At 21.8% G+C, this 21,626-nt stretch overlaps 4 protein-coding genes across 4 annotated transcripts; 1 reads left to right on the top strand and 3 right to left on the bottom strand.

The window, feature by feature from the left end:
• Positions 1-1,114: 1,114 nt before the first annotated feature.
• On the top strand, positions 1,115-4,936 carry ATP4 (non-SERCA-type Ca2+-transporting P-ATPase, putative; the record flags this gene model as incomplete). Its single annotated transcript, XM_028678649.1, has 1 exon — positions 1,115-4,936. The coding sequence occupies one exon, from the start codon at positions 1,115-1,117 to the stop codon at positions 4,934-4,936; it is 3,822 nt and encodes a 1,273-aa protein (XP_028535774.1).
• Positions 4,937-6,206: 1,270 nt separating this feature from the next.
• PRELSG_1312500 (polyubiquitin, putative) lies at positions 6,207-7,517 on the bottom strand (the record flags this gene model as incomplete). The annotated part of the gene is made up of 2 exons (XM_028678648.1): positions 6,207-7,096; positions 7,490-7,517. 2 exons carry the CDS (start codon positions 7,515-7,517, stop codon positions 6,207-6,209), a joined length of 918 nt encoding a protein of 305 aa, XP_028535773.1.
• Positions 7,518-8,577: 1,060 nt separating this feature from the next.
• MCM5 (DNA replication licensing factor MCM5, putative) lies at positions 8,578-11,664 on the bottom strand (the record flags this gene model as incomplete). The annotated part of the gene is made up of 4 exons (XM_028678647.1): positions 8,578-8,647; positions 9,102-9,211; positions 9,370-9,514; positions 9,713-11,664. The coding sequence occupies 4 exons, from the start codon at positions 11,662-11,664 to the stop codon at positions 8,578-8,580; spliced, it is 2,277 nt and encodes a 758-aa protein (XP_028535772.1).
• A 1,741-nt stretch (positions 11,665-13,405) lies between these two features.
• On the bottom strand, positions 13,406-21,555 carry LSD1 (lysine-specific histone demethylase 1, putative; the record flags this gene model as incomplete). Its single annotated transcript, XM_028678646.1, has 2 exons — positions 13,406-13,555; positions 13,792-21,555. The coding sequence occupies 2 exons, from the start codon at positions 21,553-21,555 to the stop codon at positions 13,406-13,408; spliced, it is 7,914 nt and encodes a 2,637-aa protein (XP_028535771.1).
• Positions 21,556-21,626: the final 71 nt, after the last annotated feature.

Raw genomic sequence — 21,626 nt, 5'->3', positions numbered from 1 at the left:
AATATTACAAAAATAGACTTTCCATATTTTAATGATTGTACAAAAAATAATTAATTAAAATAAAAATAACTAAAATATAAATATTTACACGAAGATTTTTTTTTAAAATAAAATTATACTTCCAAATGTATATATATATATTTATAACTATTTAAAAATTAAAATTTTTTTTTTTTTTATTGAATAACGATATCATATCCTATTATTTTTCCTAATCATAAAAAAAAAAAAAAAGAATATTAAAAATAAAAAAGAATTGTTACATAAATCTTTATGCTAGATTTATATAATTCATTTTCCAATACATCTACAGTACAATACTATATTAATTTTTTTTTTCTTTTAATATGAAAATTGAGTCTTTAGTATTTTAAATTTATTATTTCCTTAATATAAGAAAAAAGAATATTTATTTGTATTATTTCATTTAACATTATTTCAATTTTTTTTTTTTTTAAAAAAAAAATACTATATAATTCCTTTTATTATTCTCAATTCAAACGAAATTTAAAATATATTCGTCGATAATATAAAAAAAAAAAGCATAAAATTAAAATAATACATTCCCACATACACTTCTTTTAAAATTTTAATTTCTTCATTTCATTTTAACATAAAAAATTTATACAGCTTATTTCAATATATAATTCTTTTATTTTTTACTGTAGCTCTTTTGTGATTTTATATTGATAAATTTTTTATATTTATTCTTTGTTTTCTTTTTAAATTATGTTTTTTCATCTAAAAAAAATATTTAATAAAAAGTTAAATTATAATATATAATTCAAATTATATATTTCATACTATTTTAATTTAAAAAAAAGAAAAGAAAAGAAAAAAAAAAAACTATTAATACTTTTTAAAAAGATAAATTTAATTTTAGTAAGATTTGCTATATAAAGAAAAGTAAAAAATTGAATATATTTTAGAAAAATATTAAATAGTTGATACATATTTTTTTAAAAAGGAAAAAATCATAAAGGATAGATATATTATTAATTGAAATAATAATAATAAAAAATTGTATTTTTAAGAAAAATATCCATATATATATATATATATTAGAAAAAAAAAAAATTTATTATTATTTTTTTTTTTTTTTTAATAAAAAGTTATGAATTCAGACAATCCACATATAAATTTAAGTGAAAAAGGAAAATTAGATGAACATGTTAATGGAGAAAAAAGTAATAAAAAAGAAATAAATGAAAAAACAAAAAATAACAATTCTATTGATGTAACTGAAGAAAAAGATTTAAATGATAAAACAAATATAGAACAAAAATATTTAGAAAATAAAGAAAATGATACTGATAATGGTAATAGAGGACTTTTAAATTATGCTGACAATTTAGAAGATGAAATAATTGGAAGACTTTCTAAATCTCAACAATCTCCAGAAGAAATTATTGAAAATGCAAAAATAGAAGATAGTGATGCATACTATATGGCATTACAAAAAGCAGAAGAAGAATGTAAGTCAACAGGAAACAACTATTATGCGACAGAAAGTATAGAAAATATGTGTAAAGAATTTGGTTTAGAGGATATTAATCTTGGTTTAGATTCAAAACAAGTAGAGATAAACAGGGAAAAATATGGAGAAAATTTTATTGAGAAAGAACAAGTAGTGCCCATATGGAAAATATTTTTATCTCAATACTGGAGTCCTGTTGTTATATTATTGCTGATTGCAGCTGTAGCGAGTCTTTCTTTAAATGAAATTGTTGAAGGAATAGCCATTATAAGTATTGTTACATTAAATGCTTGTTTAGCTACTTATATGGAAAAATCATCAGGTGATGCTATAGCGAAATTAGCAGAAATGGCTTCTCCTCAATGTACAGTTTTAAGAAATGGGCAAAAGGTAGTTATTCCATCAAGAGAAGTTGTTGTTGGTGATGTTGTTGTTATAAGTACAGGAGATTCTATATCAGCTGATTTAAGACTTTTTGAAGTTATTGAATTAAAAACTAACGAAAGTTTATTAACAGGAGAATCAGAAGACATAAAAAAAACATTAGTAGCTATAGATCCAACAACTCCATTTGCAACAAATTTATGTTTTGCTACTACTTCAGTTACTAATGGATGTGGTAAAGGTATTGTTATATCTACAGGGTTAGAAACTCAAGTAGGAAAAATTGCGTCTCAATTAAAAAGAACAAGCAAAGGTAGTAAATTAACACCATTACAAGTGGCGTTAAATAAATTAGGAGGCTTAATAGGCTTAATAGCTATTATTGTACTAGTAGGAATTATTGTTTTAGCTGTTCTTATTAAATATAGAGACCCTGCACATTCAGACAAGGATCCAACCTTTGTTATTATAATTATAGGAGTAGGTTTTGCAGTATCATCTATTCCTGAAGGATTACCTATGGTTGTAACTATTACTTTATCTGCGGGAGCCAAAGATATGGTTAGAAAAAATGCAAACGTTAGAAAATTGCCAGCTGTTGAAACATTAGGATGTTGTTCTGTTATATGCTCAGACAAAACAGGGACATTAACTGAAGGAAAAATGACAGCCATTAATGCAGTTACTATATGCAAAAATTCTTCTCTAAGTGATGATAACTACAATTTAACAAAGACTTTTGATTTTTATCCAACAAAGGGATTTGAACCATATGGTGGTTTGTTTGATTCAAAAGAATTAACTAATGAAAAAAAAAAAAGTATTGTAATTGCTAAGAATCAAAATATTTCATACGATACTGTTCTCTACAATTATGGAAATGCCTTAAACAAATCGCCAACTGTAGATAAAGCAAGATCCTTAATGCTTGCTGCATATTTAAATTCTTATGATACTACATTAGCAAGAGATTCTAAAACATCCAAGTGGTCAATACAAGGAAATATGAGTGAAGGCCCAATTGTAGTTGCTGCTGCTAAAGTGGGATATAATTTTAACAATAATACATCTAATAACTCATATCTTAAAGAATATATTAGATTAGATAATTTAGAGGTTACTTTCAATTCTTCACGTAAAATGAAAATTACATTTTATAAATTAAGAAAAGAAAATATTTTTGAAAATATATATCTTGAAAATTTTAATAAAACTTATACTCATATAGCTATAATTAAAGGTGCTCCTGATAAATTACTTGATAAAAGTACACACTTATTAAAAGAAACAAAGAAAAAAACTTATATTTCTTGGGAAGATAAAATTACTGAAGAAGAAAAAAATATATTAACAAGAAAAAATCTGGAATTATCACAAAAAGCATTGAGAGTTTTAGCAGTATGTATAAAGCCATTAACAGAAGAAGACATAGAATATTTAAAAAAATTAAGTGATGCAGAGGAAAGATTAAATTATGTTAATTACGATAAAAGTGGTGGGTTTATACCTTTAGGTTATATAGCATCATTTGATCCCCCAAGGCCAGGAGTAAAAGAAGCAATTCAGACATGCAGAGAAGCTCAAGTAAAAGTCATTATGATTACTGGAGATCAAAAACCTACAGCTATCGCTATTGGAAAATTAATAGGATTAATAAATGAAAAATTAGATGAAAAAGAAAAAAATTATTCTGAAGCAATAGAATGTTCTGAACTTCATATAAATAAAAATCCAAATGAACCTGTATTACCAAATACACAATTGGATGAGTTTACCGATAAAATTTTAATATATTCAAGAGCACAACCTGAAGATAAAATTACTATTGTTCAATCTTTAAAAAGGAAAGGTTATTTAGTTGCAATGACAGGGGATGGTGTTAATGATGCGCCTGCTTTAAAAGCTGCAGATATAGGAGTAGCAATGGGTATAAATGGAACTGAAGTAGCTAAAGGAGCATCGGAAATGATTTTAATAGATGATAATTTTTGCACAGTTGTTAGTGCTATTGATGTAGGAAGAACTATTTATTCAAATATACAAAAATTTGTCTGTTTTTTGCTTGGTACAAATATTGGTGAAATAATTTATCTTTCCATTGCTATAGCTGCACAAATGCCCTTTCCCTTAGAAGCCTTGCAAATTTTATTTTTGAATCTTATGACAGATGGATGCCCAGCTGTTGCTTTATCAAAAGAGCCACCAAATGATGATAATATGAAAGTACCTCCTAGACCTAAAAAGCAGCCAATTATGACAAAAACTTGGTGGTTTTATGGAATTATACCGCATACCATCTTTGAAGCTTTATGCGTTTTGTTATCACTTGCTATATCTTTATATTTGTGCACAGGGTCTTTTACATTAAATGGAATTAATGATTCATGTAAAACAGCTAATATTCCTGATATTAATATTGGTACAAAATTTCATGAATACAAATATTTTTGTAGTACATATGAATATAGGATATCATCTAAATATGTTGGATGGGTAACAAACGTCAATTTTTGGGACCCATCAAAAAATGCAACCGTAACATTTTTAGGGGCAGCAAAGGGAAGAATAAAAAATATAACCCCCAAATCTAAAGAAATTCATCCTAATATAAGAAGCATAATGAAAAATGGTTGTTCTGGTGACGTAAAAGAAGACTCTCTTGGGTGGTGCATGCCATCTGACAAAGCAAGAGCTACAGGAAAAGATGATGACATTCCGGGAATATTAAAAAAAGGCTACGAAGACATAGCAGCAAGAGGTTCTAAACGTGGTAGGACTATGGCTTTTATATCGGCTGTTTGGTGTGAAATGCTAAGAGCATATACTGTAAGGAGTTGGAAGCCTTTTTATTCTGTTTTTAATAGAAATATGTGGATGCATTTAGCTTGTAGCATATCTGCTACATTAACTTTTCTTTCAACATGTATACCTGGTATTACTTCTGTTTTAAATACAACCTGTTTATTGTGGTGGCAATATATTTTAGCTATATTATGGGCTTTTTTAAATTTAGTTTTAGATGAAGTAATACCAAAAGTTATATATAGAAGAAAATATATGACTATAAAAAATTAGTGTGTATATTTTATATGTATAAAATGCACATGATATTTTGTTTTTTAAATATATTTTTATTTAAATTTTTGCGTATTAATTTTTAATAATATTTATGAATAATATTAGTCTTTTTATTTTATTTGAAGTTTATTTTTTAAAATATTTATTAATTTCATTTTTATTCTATTTTCATATTTTTTTTTTTTTATGTTGCATTTGTACAAGAAAAATAATATTAAAAAATAAAAATTTTGGAGCATATATATAATATATATATGATGATAATAGCATAGTTCGACATATAAAGGAACATGTATATATATATGTTTTCATTAATTTTTAGCTATTTGGAAATGTGTTTTTGTTTTAAGATTTGCATGTATATATCAAATTTATCAAAGGCTTTTTCCTAAAATAAAATAATGATTTAATTTGCAACAAATCTAAAAAATTGTTGCTTACATTATTATTTGTATTTATTATTAGATCAAACTAGGAAATAGATACACACTACATATTTATATATATATATATGCATATTTTTTTCGTAAATTTTATAAAGTTTTTTCCTTTAGTATGTTTTTAAAAAATTAAGTCCATTTAACAAAAAATTACGTTATAAAAAAAAAAAATTCTTAAAATTTTACAAAATACAATTTTATAAACATGTGTTAAAGTTTATGTCATCTCATTAATGATTCAATTCCTAAATATATACATAATTTTTTTTTTTCTAATTTAACATGCATCAACTAAATAATAATAATATGGAAAGTTATTCTGTATGTTACTACATCAGTTTTTTTTTATGTTAAAAATAATCTTTAGGAAAAAAAATTAGTATTTGGATTTACTTGAAAATTGTGTATTCTTTTTTTTTAATTATAAGGAAATTAAATTCAGTTTTTTAATAAATATATAAAGCTTTAAAAAAGAAAAAAAAAAAAAAAAAGACTAAAATATATTCATATTCTTTTTTAACAAATTCCAAAAAAAAAAAAAGAATAAAAAAATATGGATATGCAAATGCAACTTTAAAAAATATTAGAAATATAAAAATATAGTATCACATAATAGCATAAGAAATATTATAAATGATTTAATAGCACATGCCAAATAAAAAGGCCAATGTTCAAAAAAAAATTCAAATGTATAAAAATTGTATGTGCACACGACATAAAATAGTAAATTTTTTTATAAAAAAATTTAATTACGTTATATAACGAAGCATTATATACAATTTTAAAATGAACATAAAAAAACAAGATAAAAAAAAAATAATTATAAATTAAAAACCACCTCTTAATCTTAAAACTAAATGTAAAGTAGATTCTTTTTGAATATTATAGTCGGATAAAGTTCTTCCATCTTCTAATTGTTTTCCTGCAAAAATTAATCTTTGTTGATCAGGTGGAATTCCTTCCTTATCTTGAATTTTTGCCTTAACATTTTCAATAGTGTCAGATGATTCTACATCAAGAGTGATAGTTTTTCCAGTTAATGTTTTAACAAAAATTTGCATACCTCCTCTTAATCTTAAAACTAAATGTAAAGTAGATTCTTTTTGAATATTATAGTCGGATAAAGTTCTTCCATCTTCTAATTGTTTTCCTGCAAAAATTAATCTTTGTTGATCAGGTGGAATTCCTTCCTTATCTTGAATTTTTGCCTTAACATTTTCAATAGTGTCAGATGATTCTACATCAAGAGTAATAGTTTTTCCAGTTAATGTTTTAACAAAAATTTGCATACCTCCTCTTAATCTTAAAACTAAATGTAAGGTAGATTCTTTTTGAATATTATAGTCGGATAAAGTTCTTCCATCTTCTAATTGTTTTCCTGCAAAAATTAATCTTTGCTGATCAGGTGGAATTCCTTCCTTATCTTGAATTTTTGCCTTAACATTTTCAATAGTGTCAGATGATTCTACATCAAGAGTGATAGTTTTTCCAGTTAATGTTTTAACAAAAATTTGCATACCTCCTCTTAATCTTAAAACTAAATGTAAAGTAGATTCTTTTTGAATATTATAGTCGGATAAAGTTCTTCCATCTTCTAATTGTTTTCCTGCAAAAATTAATCTTTGTTGATCAGGTGGAATTCCTTCCTTATCTTGAATTTTTGCCTTAACATTTTCAATAGTGTCAGATGATTCTACATCAAGAGTTATAGTTTTTCCTTGAAAAAAAAAAAAAGCATATATTATTAATTTAAATAATATATATATATATTATATGAGTAATTTAATTTTTAATTCATATATTTAAAATAAATAAAATAAATAAATAATAAAATATGTTTCATATAATCATATTTTTAATTTTTTTTTAAATAAAAACTTCAATTTGAATATATAAAGGGTCTACATATGTTCACACTTTTATAGGTAAAAAGTTACATAAACAAGAATAAACACGCATAAACATAATCAACAATTTAAAGAATTACTTCAATCTTTTTGAGTACAAAAAATAAGTAAAGTGAAAAATAAATTAAATTATGATATAAAAGATTAATATATAAAAAATATATATGACATATTTCATATTATGTAAAGCATTTTTGACTTACCGGTTAATGTTTTCACAAAAATTTGCATTTTTAGTAAAAATAAAAAATATAACTCTTATAAATAAAACGCTGAAGTAACGTAAAAAGGTATATTTTCTTTTATTAAAAAATAAAAACTATTATATATTGGATTTCTTATATAAAAAATGAATAAATATTTTGTTTTAACAAAGAGCAAAAATATATGTAATTTTTTTTTTATTAAAATAGGTGGCTTAATATTTTAATTTTATTGTTAAATTCACTTAATAAATATTTTTCTTATATTTTTAATATAAAAAAAATGAATATTTTTTGTTATGATATAATTTTATGTAAAATTTCTTTTTAAAAATAAATAAAAAACTTCAAAAAAAAAAAAAGTATTTCTTTATTTGCGCAATTTTTTTTTTTTCAATGGGGCCATAATGAAAGTATTTACTTCGCATGATGTGAAGATTACATAAATATTTTACATATGTTAAACATGCAAATATTTAATAAAACTTTTTTTAATTTTAATTATTTGTATGTTTTTTGCCTTATTAAATTTTTTTTACATATTTCCAGAAAAATTAAATTATAAAAAAAAAATAAAATAAATAAAATATTTAACTATAATAATATTTATGAAAAAATTTATACATTTAAAAAAAAAAATAAAGTTCAGTTGAATTTTAAAATGGTAATATAGCATAGTTATGTCAGCAAAATTAGAGTATTTAAACCGTAAAAATATGAAAAAAATAAGTTTTACATAAAATTTCTTTTTAAATAAAAAATATTTTGTATTTTAAAATATATATTTTGTGTGCAATATTTTAATAAAATTTACATATATTTATATAATATATATATATATTATACAAATAAAAAAAGCTATATTATGACACTTGCAATTAATTTTATTGAAATTAAAGAGAAATATAAAAAGAAAATTTATTTTATATAAAAATGAAAAAAATATTGTACATAAATTTGAAAAAAAAAAAATTTTTAAAAAGTTAAGGTTTCAAATTAATAATTAAAAAAAATAATATATAAAAAATAAAAGGAAATAAAAATTTAAAAAATAAGTCACATCATATTTAAAAAAAATAAATGAAGATTTATGGGCGTCTAACAGAACGATCACCTCTTTCTTGAAGTTCTCCCTTTTTAATCAATATAGCCAAGGCTCTGAAAAAATAATAAAAGATAATTAAATATTAATATGCAGTATATATATTTATATACATATATATTGTATATACAAATAAAAAATGATGCAATGGATCACTTAAAAGATTTATCAATATAATTGGATGTATAATATGTACCATAAGTAAATTTTTAACTTCTTATTGCATAAAAAATATAAAATGATGAAAATATAAATTATTTTAAAATTTTTAAAATATATTTAATTATAAGAATAAAAAAAAATAAAATGATCAAATAATAGTTAAAATCAATATATGATGCGAGTTAAAAGAAATTAAAATTAAATAAAGCAAAATAAAAGAAAAGAAGACACATTAATTTAAATTTATTTTATATATATATATATATATTAATTTATTCAATTATATTTTATTTTTAATATTGAATAAATGTTGATATATCACTAGGTTTTTATTTTTTTTTTAATTACTTTGATAAAGCTGATCTATCAAAACCTCTTAATTGTAGTTCTCTAAATAAATTTACCCTTGATGCTCTTTGTCCCTTTCCCAATCTTCCTAATATAGCATCTTCTGCTTGCTGATAAAAAAAAAATTTTTTTTAAATACCATCATATGGTTTAAGAAAAAAACATATTAAAAAAATAAAAAAAAAATTTTTAATTATAATGTATCTGCCATTAAAAAAAAAAAAAATAAATAAAATATGTATATGCTTTCTTTTTTTCCTTTTAAAACCTTCACTGCTTTTTGCTCTAAAGGGGACATTGTTTCAAATATCAAACATTGCTTTGCAGTTTCAGCAGTTGATGCTGAAAATAAATCAATGGACATTTGAACATGTTTCTCTGTAGCAAATTGAGATAATTCCATTTTGGCAAAACTAAAAAATGAACATGTAAATATTGATAAATTTTAAGTGCATACATTAAAATACCTTTAAATAATTTATACTTTTCATCTATTTTATAAATATATATATAAATATATATATTAATTTTTTTTTTATTATTGTGAATATAAGAATAAATTTTATGAATGTAATATTATAAAACTTAAAATAACCATTACGTATATATACCTTTCTGCTAATCGAATTAATGATTCTAATTGTCTTAAAGTGATAGGAATTTTTTTTGTTACTGATCTTCTATCCCCTCTGTATTCAGCTCTTGTTTGAACATAAAAATTTCTCAAAGAATCTCTTGCTTCTTTTGACAATAAGGGAGCTATTTCCCTTTTAGCATATTGTATGTACCTTGTAAGCTTTGATAAAGGGATTTCTCCTTCTTGAGATTTATGTTTAGATGCATGCAAAGCAACAATATGATTACATAATAATGTGTCTTTTTCTACATCTTGCTTATTTCTTAATAAAAAAATAATATCAAATCTTGACAAAATAGTAGTTTTAAAATCATGCTGATCTGTAGTATCTTGAGAATCATCATAAGAACCAAAAGAAGGATTGGCTGCAGCAATAACAGCACACCTTGTATTTAACATAGTAGTAATTCCTGCTTTTGAAATGGAAATTGTTTGCTGCTCCATTGCTTCATGAATAGCTACAACATCATCATCTCTCATTTTATCAAATTCATCAATACATACAACACCACCATCAGCTAGTACCATTGCACCTCCTTCTAAAGAAAAAACTCCTTGACTATCTCTCATAACAGCTGCTGTTAAACCTGCTGCACTGCTACCTTTACCAGATGTATAAACGGAAACAGGTGCACATCTATTTACAAATTTTAATATTTGTGATTTAGCAACTGAAGGATCTCCAAGCATTAACATGTTAATATCTCCCCTTATTTTTGTTTCCTCACCAATTCTTTTTCTTGTTCCACCAAACAACAAACATGCACATGCTTTTTTTACTTCATCCATTCCATATAATTCTGGTGCAATGGATTTAAAAATTTTTTCATGTATATCATGTTCGGCTGCAAGTAATGTTAACTCGTTTCTTTCTTCTACATCAAAATTTAAATCATTACCTGTCATATCATCATACTTTTGAAACCCTAATACATGTAAATAAGAAAAATTTGTTCCATCTGCTCTAGTAGGTTTGGGATTAGGATTGTAAGAAGTCAAAACACCATGTACATAAACTCTATCACCTGGAATCATCTTTTCACATAAATACCTTGTTGCATTTAACTGTAGATGTCTAGGCATATCACCTGTTGGAACTGCTTCAGGTAATTCTTGCATTTTTAACGATTGTATATCAACAAAAGTACATTCATTTGGTAAAATAACATAAGGTTCTAGAACACCATTACATCCCAATTGATTATCCATTGGATTTGTTGCTCCCATGGACGATTTCACAGTAGATGAATATCTGCAATATGGTGGCAATTGAGGTTTATCTTTCCATAATGGTACATCAATGGACATTTTATGATCACAATATCTGCATTGTAGAGTAATTTTTCTCATTTTATGTTGAGGTTTGCTAGCTTGCACAATTATACCTGGGACAACAACAAATCTTTCTTGTGTTGCTGCTAGTAATCCTCTTATAGGTGTTGGTCTTATAAATGTATTTAATAAATTAATTTGTATATAGTTTAAATGTTCATCTTCATCATTTAAAATATTAGCTGTTTCACATACTTCATAACAAACTCTCTCTATTGTTGGCAAATAAGTTAATGGCCTTTCAGATAATGCTCTAGCTAAAATTGCTGAATAATTTTCTGGTTTTTTCATTTTTCTTTCAGATCTAGGAGTTGCACTAATTTCATTATTTTCAAATACGGTTTGCTGCTTATATATATCATCTAATTTTAAATCTAAAGTGAAATTATTATTTTTTACATTTTCAAACAATGTTCTTTTTAAATTTCCTTCTTTTAATGTGTTAGAAGAATATCTCGATAAAAAATCTTGAAAATAATTATATACTTCATTAAGACTTGGTAAATTATCTTCTATTCTTATATTGTTTTCTGGTCTACTATTAGGATTCTTTGCTGCATTAAAAAATGCTCTTCCTTCTTGAATTCCTAACATTTTGCTCACTCTTTTTTTTTTTTTATTAAATTATTAAATTTATTAAATTATTAAATTTATTAAATTATTAAAAAAATAAGATAAAGGGATAAGATAGAAATGAGGAAACAAACATACAAATAAAAGTACTTCTAGAAAAGTTATTCAGTTTTTGCTATTATTCAAAATAATTATCCGAATTATATTTAATTTAAAAAGAACTTTAAAAAAAAAAATTTTTAAGATTTATTTTTAAAATTAATAATTTATGATATGAATGAAAAATTACTTTTTTAAAAAAACTTAACATCATTTGCACATTTATTATTATTGTCTAAATTATTTTTAACTTAATATTAAAAAAAAAATCTCATTGCTTACTATTATATATCTGTAGTTTCTCATTAATTTTCCTGACTTTTATAATATGTTTTTTAATATCATATGCACTGCTATTATAATTTAGATTATATCCTTTATATATATTTCCTATTATTTTATACACCTCTTTTTTTTCCCCCTTTTTTTTTATAATAAAAATTATAATAAATTATAACATATTAAAACTTTAAGATATTCTAATATTGTTGTAACCTAATAAATAAATTTTAATTAGAAAATAATATAAACTAAAAAATAAAATTCTCATAAAAAAAAAAGTAAAAAAAAAAAAAAAAACTAATAAAAAAATGGAAAAATAATGTAGTAATTATTAATAATAAAGCATTAACTTTAAAGATATTTTATAAAATTATTATATTTTTAAATATAAAAAAAAAAAAATTCATAAATTCATTATCTCTATAATTTTTTACATGATAAACAATCATAATTTTATATCATGTATTCTCTTTATCACTTTATGTATTTTCAAAACATTTTTTCCTTTGTTAAATATTTTTATTCCATATAAAAAATAAATAAATTATTACATCCTGAAATATTTAAAAAAAACATAATAAATTTGATAACAAAAAAAAAAAAAAAAATATATATATATATATTAACGTATGTTCCTTTTATTTAATTTTTATTTTTAATATTAAGATTTTAATAAAATATTTATTTAAAATACTTATCAAAATTTTTATAACAAAGACAAAAAAAAAATTATTAAACAGAAGCATTATAAGGCGCTCCCCTTTTATATATTATATATATATATATTTATTAATAAAAAAAAAAATTATTTTAAGACTTAGATATAACAAATGATAATTATTCTTTAACAAAAAAAAAAATATATACTTTTTTTTTTCTTGTATTTTAATTATCCAATTATATTTTTTTTATTTATTCATTTTATATTTAGAATAATCACTAAATAATTTTTTATATACTATTAATTTTAAAGTTATTTATTGTTTTAATTTTTGAAAAATGTTTCTATAACGTGCAAATATATTAAGACATTATTTTTTTAAAGAGTAAAACATGTTTCCTTTTTTCTTGTTTTTTTTTTTTTTGTGTATAAGAATAAATATATTAATGATTTTAACATCATTAAATAAATCAATGAATATATACAAAGGCAAATCAATAGATCAACGAATAAATTGAAAAATTAATATATATATATATTAACAAAAAATTCAATATAAAATTAACAATTATATATATGAACAAGAATATATATTAGTATATATATTAAGCAATTAAACAATAAATTAATAAATAAATAAGAAAATATTTATTAAAACATTGAATAATGAAAAGTATAATTTAAAAAAATAAAATAACATAAAACAAAAAAAAAAAAAGACTAAGGTATCCTTTTCGATAACTCCATTTTTAATAAATCTAATCTCTTTCTAATTTTTCTAGTTCTTGATAAAAAGAATTTTATTTTGTATATATATACTCTTCTTTTCCAATAATTTTTCATTATTTCATCTTGGTTGTAACAACCCCTCTAATATAAATAAATAAAAAAAAAAGATTAAAGTATCGTATATTTACAAATAAATTAAATAATTTTTAAAAGTAAATTATATATTAAAAAATACAAATAAATAAAGAAAAAAATTAGTAACATATTTGAAGTGCATCTTTTATCTATCTCTTAGGTTTTTAATATATTTACATATTATAAAAACCTTATTCTGTGTGTATTTTAAATAATTTTTTTTTTTTTTTTAATAATATTACCTGAACATGTTTTGATGAATTTGAACAGTTGGGGCAAAACCAAAATTTTTTTAATTTGACTTCTTTGCAAATAGAATTAGAAAATAAACAATAAGAATGCCAGCCATTAGTACAACAAGCAAAATCACACATAATTAATTCTCCTCCATTCATACATTTATAACATAAGACATCATGCTTATAAAAAATTAAATAATAAATATAGTCGCATAAAAGTTGAATAATTATGTTTTCGTCAATCAAACTATGATATAAATCATAATTCAATTGTTTCATTATGTGTTGTAAAATATAACTAATAAAAAAAAGAAAACCTGACGTACTTAATTTTATTTTATTACAATTATTTATATTTACAGTCTTTTCTTCTGATATTATTTTAGTTACAGATATATGATTCAACACATATTTTAAATAATTATTTAAATAAATTATTTTTTTGCTCTGAATATATAAATATTTTTTTTTATAGTGCATGGCAATCTCACTATTTTCCCTTTCTTCTCCATTTGTTATTGTGTTTTTCTCATTTTTTTTTCCATTAATTAATTTGCCATTTTCTTCATTATTATAATTATCTTTATTATTTTCACATTTATTATTTATTTCACTATTATTTTCTTTGATATCATTACTATTTACATAACCATTTTGTGTACCGTTATTTTTAATATTACAAATTACATTTTTATTAAAAGTAAAATGTATTTCTAAGTTATTAGTATTATCTATTTTATTAACTGCCTCACTTAAGGAATTAACATCTATATGTTCTTTAATTACATCAATATTTTCACTATTTATTGGTATTCCATTTAGCAAATTTTTTTTCTCTTCTTTACTTAATCTATCATTTTTTTTTTCACTAAAAAAAGACAGAAAATCTATATTTGTAAAATTAATTAAATCATTAAAAAGAAAATGCTTAGATTCTTCAGCACTTATAAGTAATTCTCTTAGTATGAAAAACAGAAAGTGATAATATTTTCTTATTATGGCTGATAAAGAATCACATAATAAAAATTTGGATTTTACCAAATTTAAATTTTTTTCATTATTTACTAAATATAATTCTATTGTATTATAATTATAAAAAATAGCATCCTTAATTTTTATTATATATTTGTCAACATATAAATCTAAATTATTATTAAATTTTCTAAAAAAAAATATGCTTTTATCATTTTTCTTATTTTCATTTAAATTATCATCAAATGTATCTAAAAAGTATTTTCTATCATTATAAGCATTATCAATAGCTTTATATTTTTTTGTATTATTTTCGTCAGAATTTATATCATTTTTATTTTCATAAAAACATAGATCATTATTTATATCCTTGAAAATTGCATCAGCATTAGTGTTTTCATGAGTGAATAAAATTTTGCTTCTTACATTAATTGTAATATTTTCACTATCAGCAGAATATACCTTTGATAAAATTAAATCACTTTTATAATTTGTTTTTTCATTGCTAGCAGAATGAAGTTCATTTGCATGAATGCTTATATCTACATTTTTCTCGTATTCACATTTATTTGAGTAATTATTATAGTAGTTATTGTTAACATCATTTATTACTGTTTCCTTATAACTAATTAAAGGTTTATTAGAAAGATTATCATGCATATAGCATATTTTGTTTTTATTTTTATTTTTCTCTTTTTCTCTTTTATGTTCTTGAGAATTTTTGCAAAAATTGTCTTTTTTTAAATAATAAAAAAAATTCTGAATTTTATTTAAAGAATGAGCTAAAAAATTATATTCTTTTTTCATCACTGAAATGGGAATATTAGATAAGCATTCTTCATCAGTAGTACTTTCATAATCAGTAATTGCCTCATCACTTCCATCAGTTAAGTAAAAACCAAGTAAAGAATTTTGTATTTTAGGTAAAGGTATATTAGTAAATGGGCATGCATTATTAGGAAAAAAAAAAACATCTGTATTATAATATTTTTTATCCAAACTTTTTAACTTTAATCCAATGTGTGCAATATCTTCAGCTGCTCGTATACCTGTATCATATGCTCCATCTACACACTGAAAATAACTTTTTGACAAATATTCTCCACAGAAAACTACTTTTGGTTTACTAATTGGATGAGGTGATCTCAAATAGATTAAATCGTTATCATTGCAATTAACATGTGGATATGCATATGAGCCAAAAGAGAAATTATCGTCTTGCCATTTTGTTACAATATAATCCACTAATATAGGTAATTTTTTTCCACTTTTTTCAAACATTTTATTTAAAGTGTATAAACATTCATTTACAATAAAATATTCCTTTTTTATATAACCATACGTTGATGACCAAGGAGGAAAACAATGAACTAAAACACAACCAACCTTGCCATATGCATGCAAATTAAGAAACTGAAATTTTTGATCTAAACAATTTAACTGTAAACTATCGAATGGCCATGTAAAACTATATGGATAAAATCTCAAAATAATTTTATTATGATTACCCATTTTATAATGATTGAGAGCTTTTATTTTTAAGGGATGTAACTCTGGATCAAATTTTAAACAAGTTTTTCTACTTTTTTTCTTATCATTATTTATTAACGAACCTAATGGTAAGGCTACAATAACATATTTTGCATATATATTAATATTTAAATAATCGATATTTTTCAAATCATATATGCCATGAAAACTTTTATTTATACTTTTTGATGCATTATTATAGCTCTTACATCTAATAAAAACGTTGTAATTGTCTACGTTATCACATGGCTTGTAATTACTTTTATAATTTTGAGCCTCCTTTGTATCATCATCATTTTTACAGCTTTTATAAGAATCATTACTTTTTTGGAAACTATTATCAATATTTATTTCATTTTGAATATTTGAATCAAAGGAACTTTCTTTCCGAATATATGTATCTAAACTATTTTTTTTTTGGATATTTTTATCGAAGTTATAATCTTTTTGAGTATCTTTATTAAAATTTTTTTTTTTATGGTAATTAATATTATTTAAAGCATTTTCTATAAGGTTATAATTTTTGTTAGAATCATTTTCTTCATAGTTATTGTTGTCGAAATTATTACTTTTATGGGTCATATTATCTAAATGACTTTTTTTATATTCTTTATTATAATAATAAATATACTTGTCTTCACTATCTTGTTCATCTTCATTTTTAATTTGAACAAGTTCAGCTACAGTATTAAGAAAAATTTTATTTTGTATATCTTCTGATAAATAATTAATTAACCATTTCCATCCATCAACAACTATTTTATCTGCACTACTGTTATCTTTAAAGTAACCGATGTGAGGAATCTGTTCATTTTTTTTAATTTTATCATAATATTTTAAATTTTTTAAAATGTAGTTATTACTACCATAGTTCGAACATATATCAATATCCATATGAGTAGAAAAAGGAATTCTAGACATAGCTATAGAAGTTTCCCTTAAATCACTACCATACCCATACCTTGATTGTAACATAACCATTAACATTTTCCATTCTTCAATTGTAAAATTATTCTGATTTATACCCATTTCATTAAATATTTCTTCAGTGCATTCCATTAGTAAATCCCACATGCTTCTTCTTTTTTTATTATCATTATACAACTCAGTTATGTACACATTTTTTTTTTCATATTTTTCACTTGTTGCTTTTACGATCTTACAATAATCCTCTCCATAATTGTAATAATTATCATAAATAACTACGCTATCATTATAATTTGATATATTTAAATCATTTTTCGTTTTTTTTTTTAATTTGAAATTTCTTGGATTATGATTATTTGGGGAACTTTTTCTTCTTTTAGAAATATTATCAATTCTTTCATACCCATTCTCTGTTTTAATTATATTACATATTTTCTTCTTGTCATCTGATCCTTTATCTAAATGTAACGTAACGTTTTTTTCATTTTTATTATCTGTATAATTATCATTTGAATTATATATATTATCCAAATTATTCATATCTTTTGTACTATTTGCATCACTTAGATTATTTTCATTACTTGTTTTCTTTTCATAATTTTTATTATTCTCATTATTTGTACCATATTCTACAAGTTTATTATTTTCCTCATATTTATTTACTGAATATTGTATGCAACTTTCATTAGATTTATTCAACTGGATGCTATTGTCATCGATAAGATCATTAATAAGATATTTTGTTTCCTCTCCCTTTATTATATCTTTTCCCAAATTCTCATCACTATCATAAATAATATCATTAATATATAAAAAGTTTCTAATTTTTCTTGCAGCTCTCACTCTTATTTTATCACATAATAAATTTGCTCTATAAATCTTAAAGCTTTTTATTTTTTTTCCATCTTCGTTATTGTACCAATAGGCATAGAACGTAGATTCCCAATTATCTTTGCCACATACTAATGAAACTTTTGGCTTTAATTTTTCTGCCAACTGTGTTACTGATTTATCAAATTCTCGTCTTTTTCTAGGATCTTTGTTAACAAAAAGAATTTTAAATTTTTTATTTTTATTTTGAGAAACGCAGTCCATAATAAAAGACGAAGAATTATTCATAGAACTATCACTTAGGCTATTATAAAAATAAATATTTTCATCTAATGCTTTAAAAAAATTTAAAACATTTTTTTTTTCTTTTTCATAATACTTTTCATAATAATGACAAATGTTATCAATATTATTTCTTATCATAAATAGCATATTCTTCTTCAATCTTTTTCTCTTCATATCTTTCACATTCTTTGCAAAATAATAATCACAGTCGCTATAGGATTTATTCGTTCTTTTAAAAAAAGGAACTTTTTCATTATCATTATTATTAATTTTAGTCCAAATGGGTGAATTCTGAAAATCCTTAAATAATTTTAAATATTCTTCTCTGAATAATTTTAAATTATTTGATAGTATTTTTTCTAGTTCATTTACATCATAGTGATTATTATTGTTATTATTATATTTTTTTTTTTTTACCCTTTTTTTCTTTTTTCCTTTTTTTTCTTTTAATTTTAATTCTCCTCCACTAAATATATCTTCTTCAAGTATTTCTTCTAATGTTTTTATATTATTCATGTTTTCCGTTTTTTCTGTTTTATTTTCATTAGATAAATCCGAGTTATCACAACAATGTAGATAATTTGCACCTAAATCAACAACCGTTTCTGGTAATATTTTATTATTTATAATTCTTTCAGGTAAAACTGTTGAAAAAGCTCTTCCTCCTATTCTATTTCTCCCTTCAATTACCAAAATTTTTGCTCCACATTTATTTAAATAATACGAAGCAGCTAATCCAGATACCCCTGCACCTATAATTAAAACATCAGTATATAAATTTTCTTCATTTTCTAGAATTTGATAAGCATCTATTCCTCTTTTTATGATATCTACTGGTTTCACATTTCCAAATAAGGATATTTTTTTTTTTTTTTTTTTTTTATCCTTAAGCTCATGCTTATATGATACAATTTTCTTTGCTCTTTTTTTGTCTATTACATTATTAGGTATTTCTATTATGCTCTTTTTCTTTTCACAACAATTTAACAAATTATTAATCTCACTTGTTTCAATATCGTCTTTTTTTACTTTTTTTCTTTTTATAAGCAAATTATTTGTAGTTTCTATGGAAATCGAATATTCTTTTCTTTTCATTTTATAAGTGTTTTTTTTATTTAATTCCTCATATATATCATTGTCTGCACTTTTTTTATTTATTTCATGTAAGTGTTCTCTACCTCTAACCTTATTTTTTCTACTATATTTGTGTACCTCTTTTTTTTTCCCCCCCACATCCTTTGTATTTTCACTATTGTTTTCATATAAAATATTTATATTTTTATTTACGTTTTCTCTTTCATTTATATCAGTACTCATTTCATTGTTTTTAATTATATTATAGGAGTCCTTATCTATTGATAAATTTTCATGAGTGAAACTACTAACAGATGGTACAACATTCTTTTTATTTTTTTTATTATCACAAAAAGTTATATCTTTATTGAAACTGTTTTTTTTCCTACCAATTAGTATTATTTCTTTTTTCTTTTTATTCTTATCAATATAGGTTTTAGATTGATTCTTATTTATCTTAATTTCTTTCTCTTTCTTTAATTTGTCTATTTTCCTTTTAGAAAGATCATGATCTTTTCTACTAATTTTTTTATATTCAGACTTTATTTCTTTAAATTTTTTTCTTTCTTCTTTTATACCTTTTAGAATTTCTTCTTTCAATTTTTTTTTTTCTTCCTTAACTTTTTTCTTTTCTTCTTTCATTTTTCTTAAGAATTCCTCTTTTTGTCTTTTTTTTTCTTCTCTTATTATTTTTTTTTTTTCTTTTTCATTTCTTATTAATTCTTCTTTTTCTTTTTTTGCTCTTTCTCTTTCTTTTTTCTTTTCCTCTTTTTCTCTGATCTTTTTCTCTTTTATTTTTTTTCTTTTTTCTTTTTCATATCTTAATAGCTCGTTTTTTTTCATTATTATTTCTTCTTTACTTTTTTTTTTTTCTTCTTTTTCCCTAATTTTTTTTTCCTTTTCCTTTTTTGTTTGTTCTTTTTTTTTCATTTTTTCTTCTTTTTCTCTTAATTTTCTTTCTTTCTCATTATGTTTTTGTTCTTTTTCCTCTATCGAATAATCGTTAATTGATTTTATTTTGTTATTTTCTCCATCTATTAGAATTGCATTACTCAAGTTATTCTTCTCTGCTTTTTTTTTATCTATTAAATTGGTTTTACACGTTAAATCTTCTTTATTTACATATTTCTCATCAGATACATCATAATTTTCATTATTTATTTTTTCTGTATTTTTTTCTTTCTTTTTTAATAGTTTTCTTTTTTCAAGATCATCTTTTCCTTTTTTAAGTTTATAATTATTTTTATTTTTAATTATTTTTTTTTTTTTAACAGTAGTTTTTTTTTCTCTGCTTTGTGTTACTTTTTCTCTTTTTTTTTCATTATTCTTTATATTTTTTTTATACTTTTTTTGTAAAACATTAAATTTTGAATTGTCTAAATTATTTTCAGTATATAATTTTTGCCTGTTAGATGCACTTTTATTATTTTGATTATTTAATAAATTATCTCCTATATCATTTATATTATTTGTCTCATTAGTTACCTGGTAATTTAGATTTCTCGTATTATATTTTGAATTATTCTTATCATATGTTTTATCTTTTTTATTTTTTATATTATTTGAAAAATTATTTTTAAAAAGAAAAAAATTCTGAGTTACAACATTTTTATATGACTCATAGTTCTTTTTAAAATTATTTTTAATAAAACATTCATCAATTTTATTGTCATTTTTGAAAAAATCATGAATTTTTTCTTTTAAATATATGCTCCTTAATAAGATTTCGGAGATTTCATATTTTTTTGCTAATAGTAAAATAACATTTTCATTCTTTTTCTTTTTAAAATAAAACTCATTTTTTAAAAATTTTGATATTACATCAACACATTCGATGAATTTTATTGAAATATATAATTTACTATTATTTAGCTCTAAATCTAAATCATATTTTTTTAATTTTTCAGAAAATATTTGAATAGCATATGACTTATTAGAAGTTGTGTTTTTTAATAAACATTCTTGTAATAAACTTTTTTTTTCATTTTTATTTAGATAAGAATATAACTTATCGTATTTTAGTATATTAGTTTCATCGTTTTTTAATAATTTTCTTTTTTTTATATTTTTTGTTTTAACATTATTATTTTTATTTAATTCAATTTTATTGTTAATATACATACAAGGTTCTTTTTTTTGCTCACCCATAATTTAAATACAATTAATATTTAATAAAAAAAAAAAAAAAAATCATTAAAATAATAAAACAAAAATTAAAA

The sequence above is a fragment of the Plasmodium relictum genome (genome assembly GCF_900005765.1).
Source record: "Plasmodium relictum strain SGS1 genome assembly, chromosome: 13".
Classification (NCBI taxonomy): domain Eukaryota; phylum Apicomplexa; class Aconoidasida; order Haemosporida; family Plasmodiidae; genus Plasmodium; species Plasmodium relictum.
The sequence above is the reverse complement of the archived record's forward strand: the minus strand, read 5'-3'. Positions and strand labels throughout refer to the sequence as shown.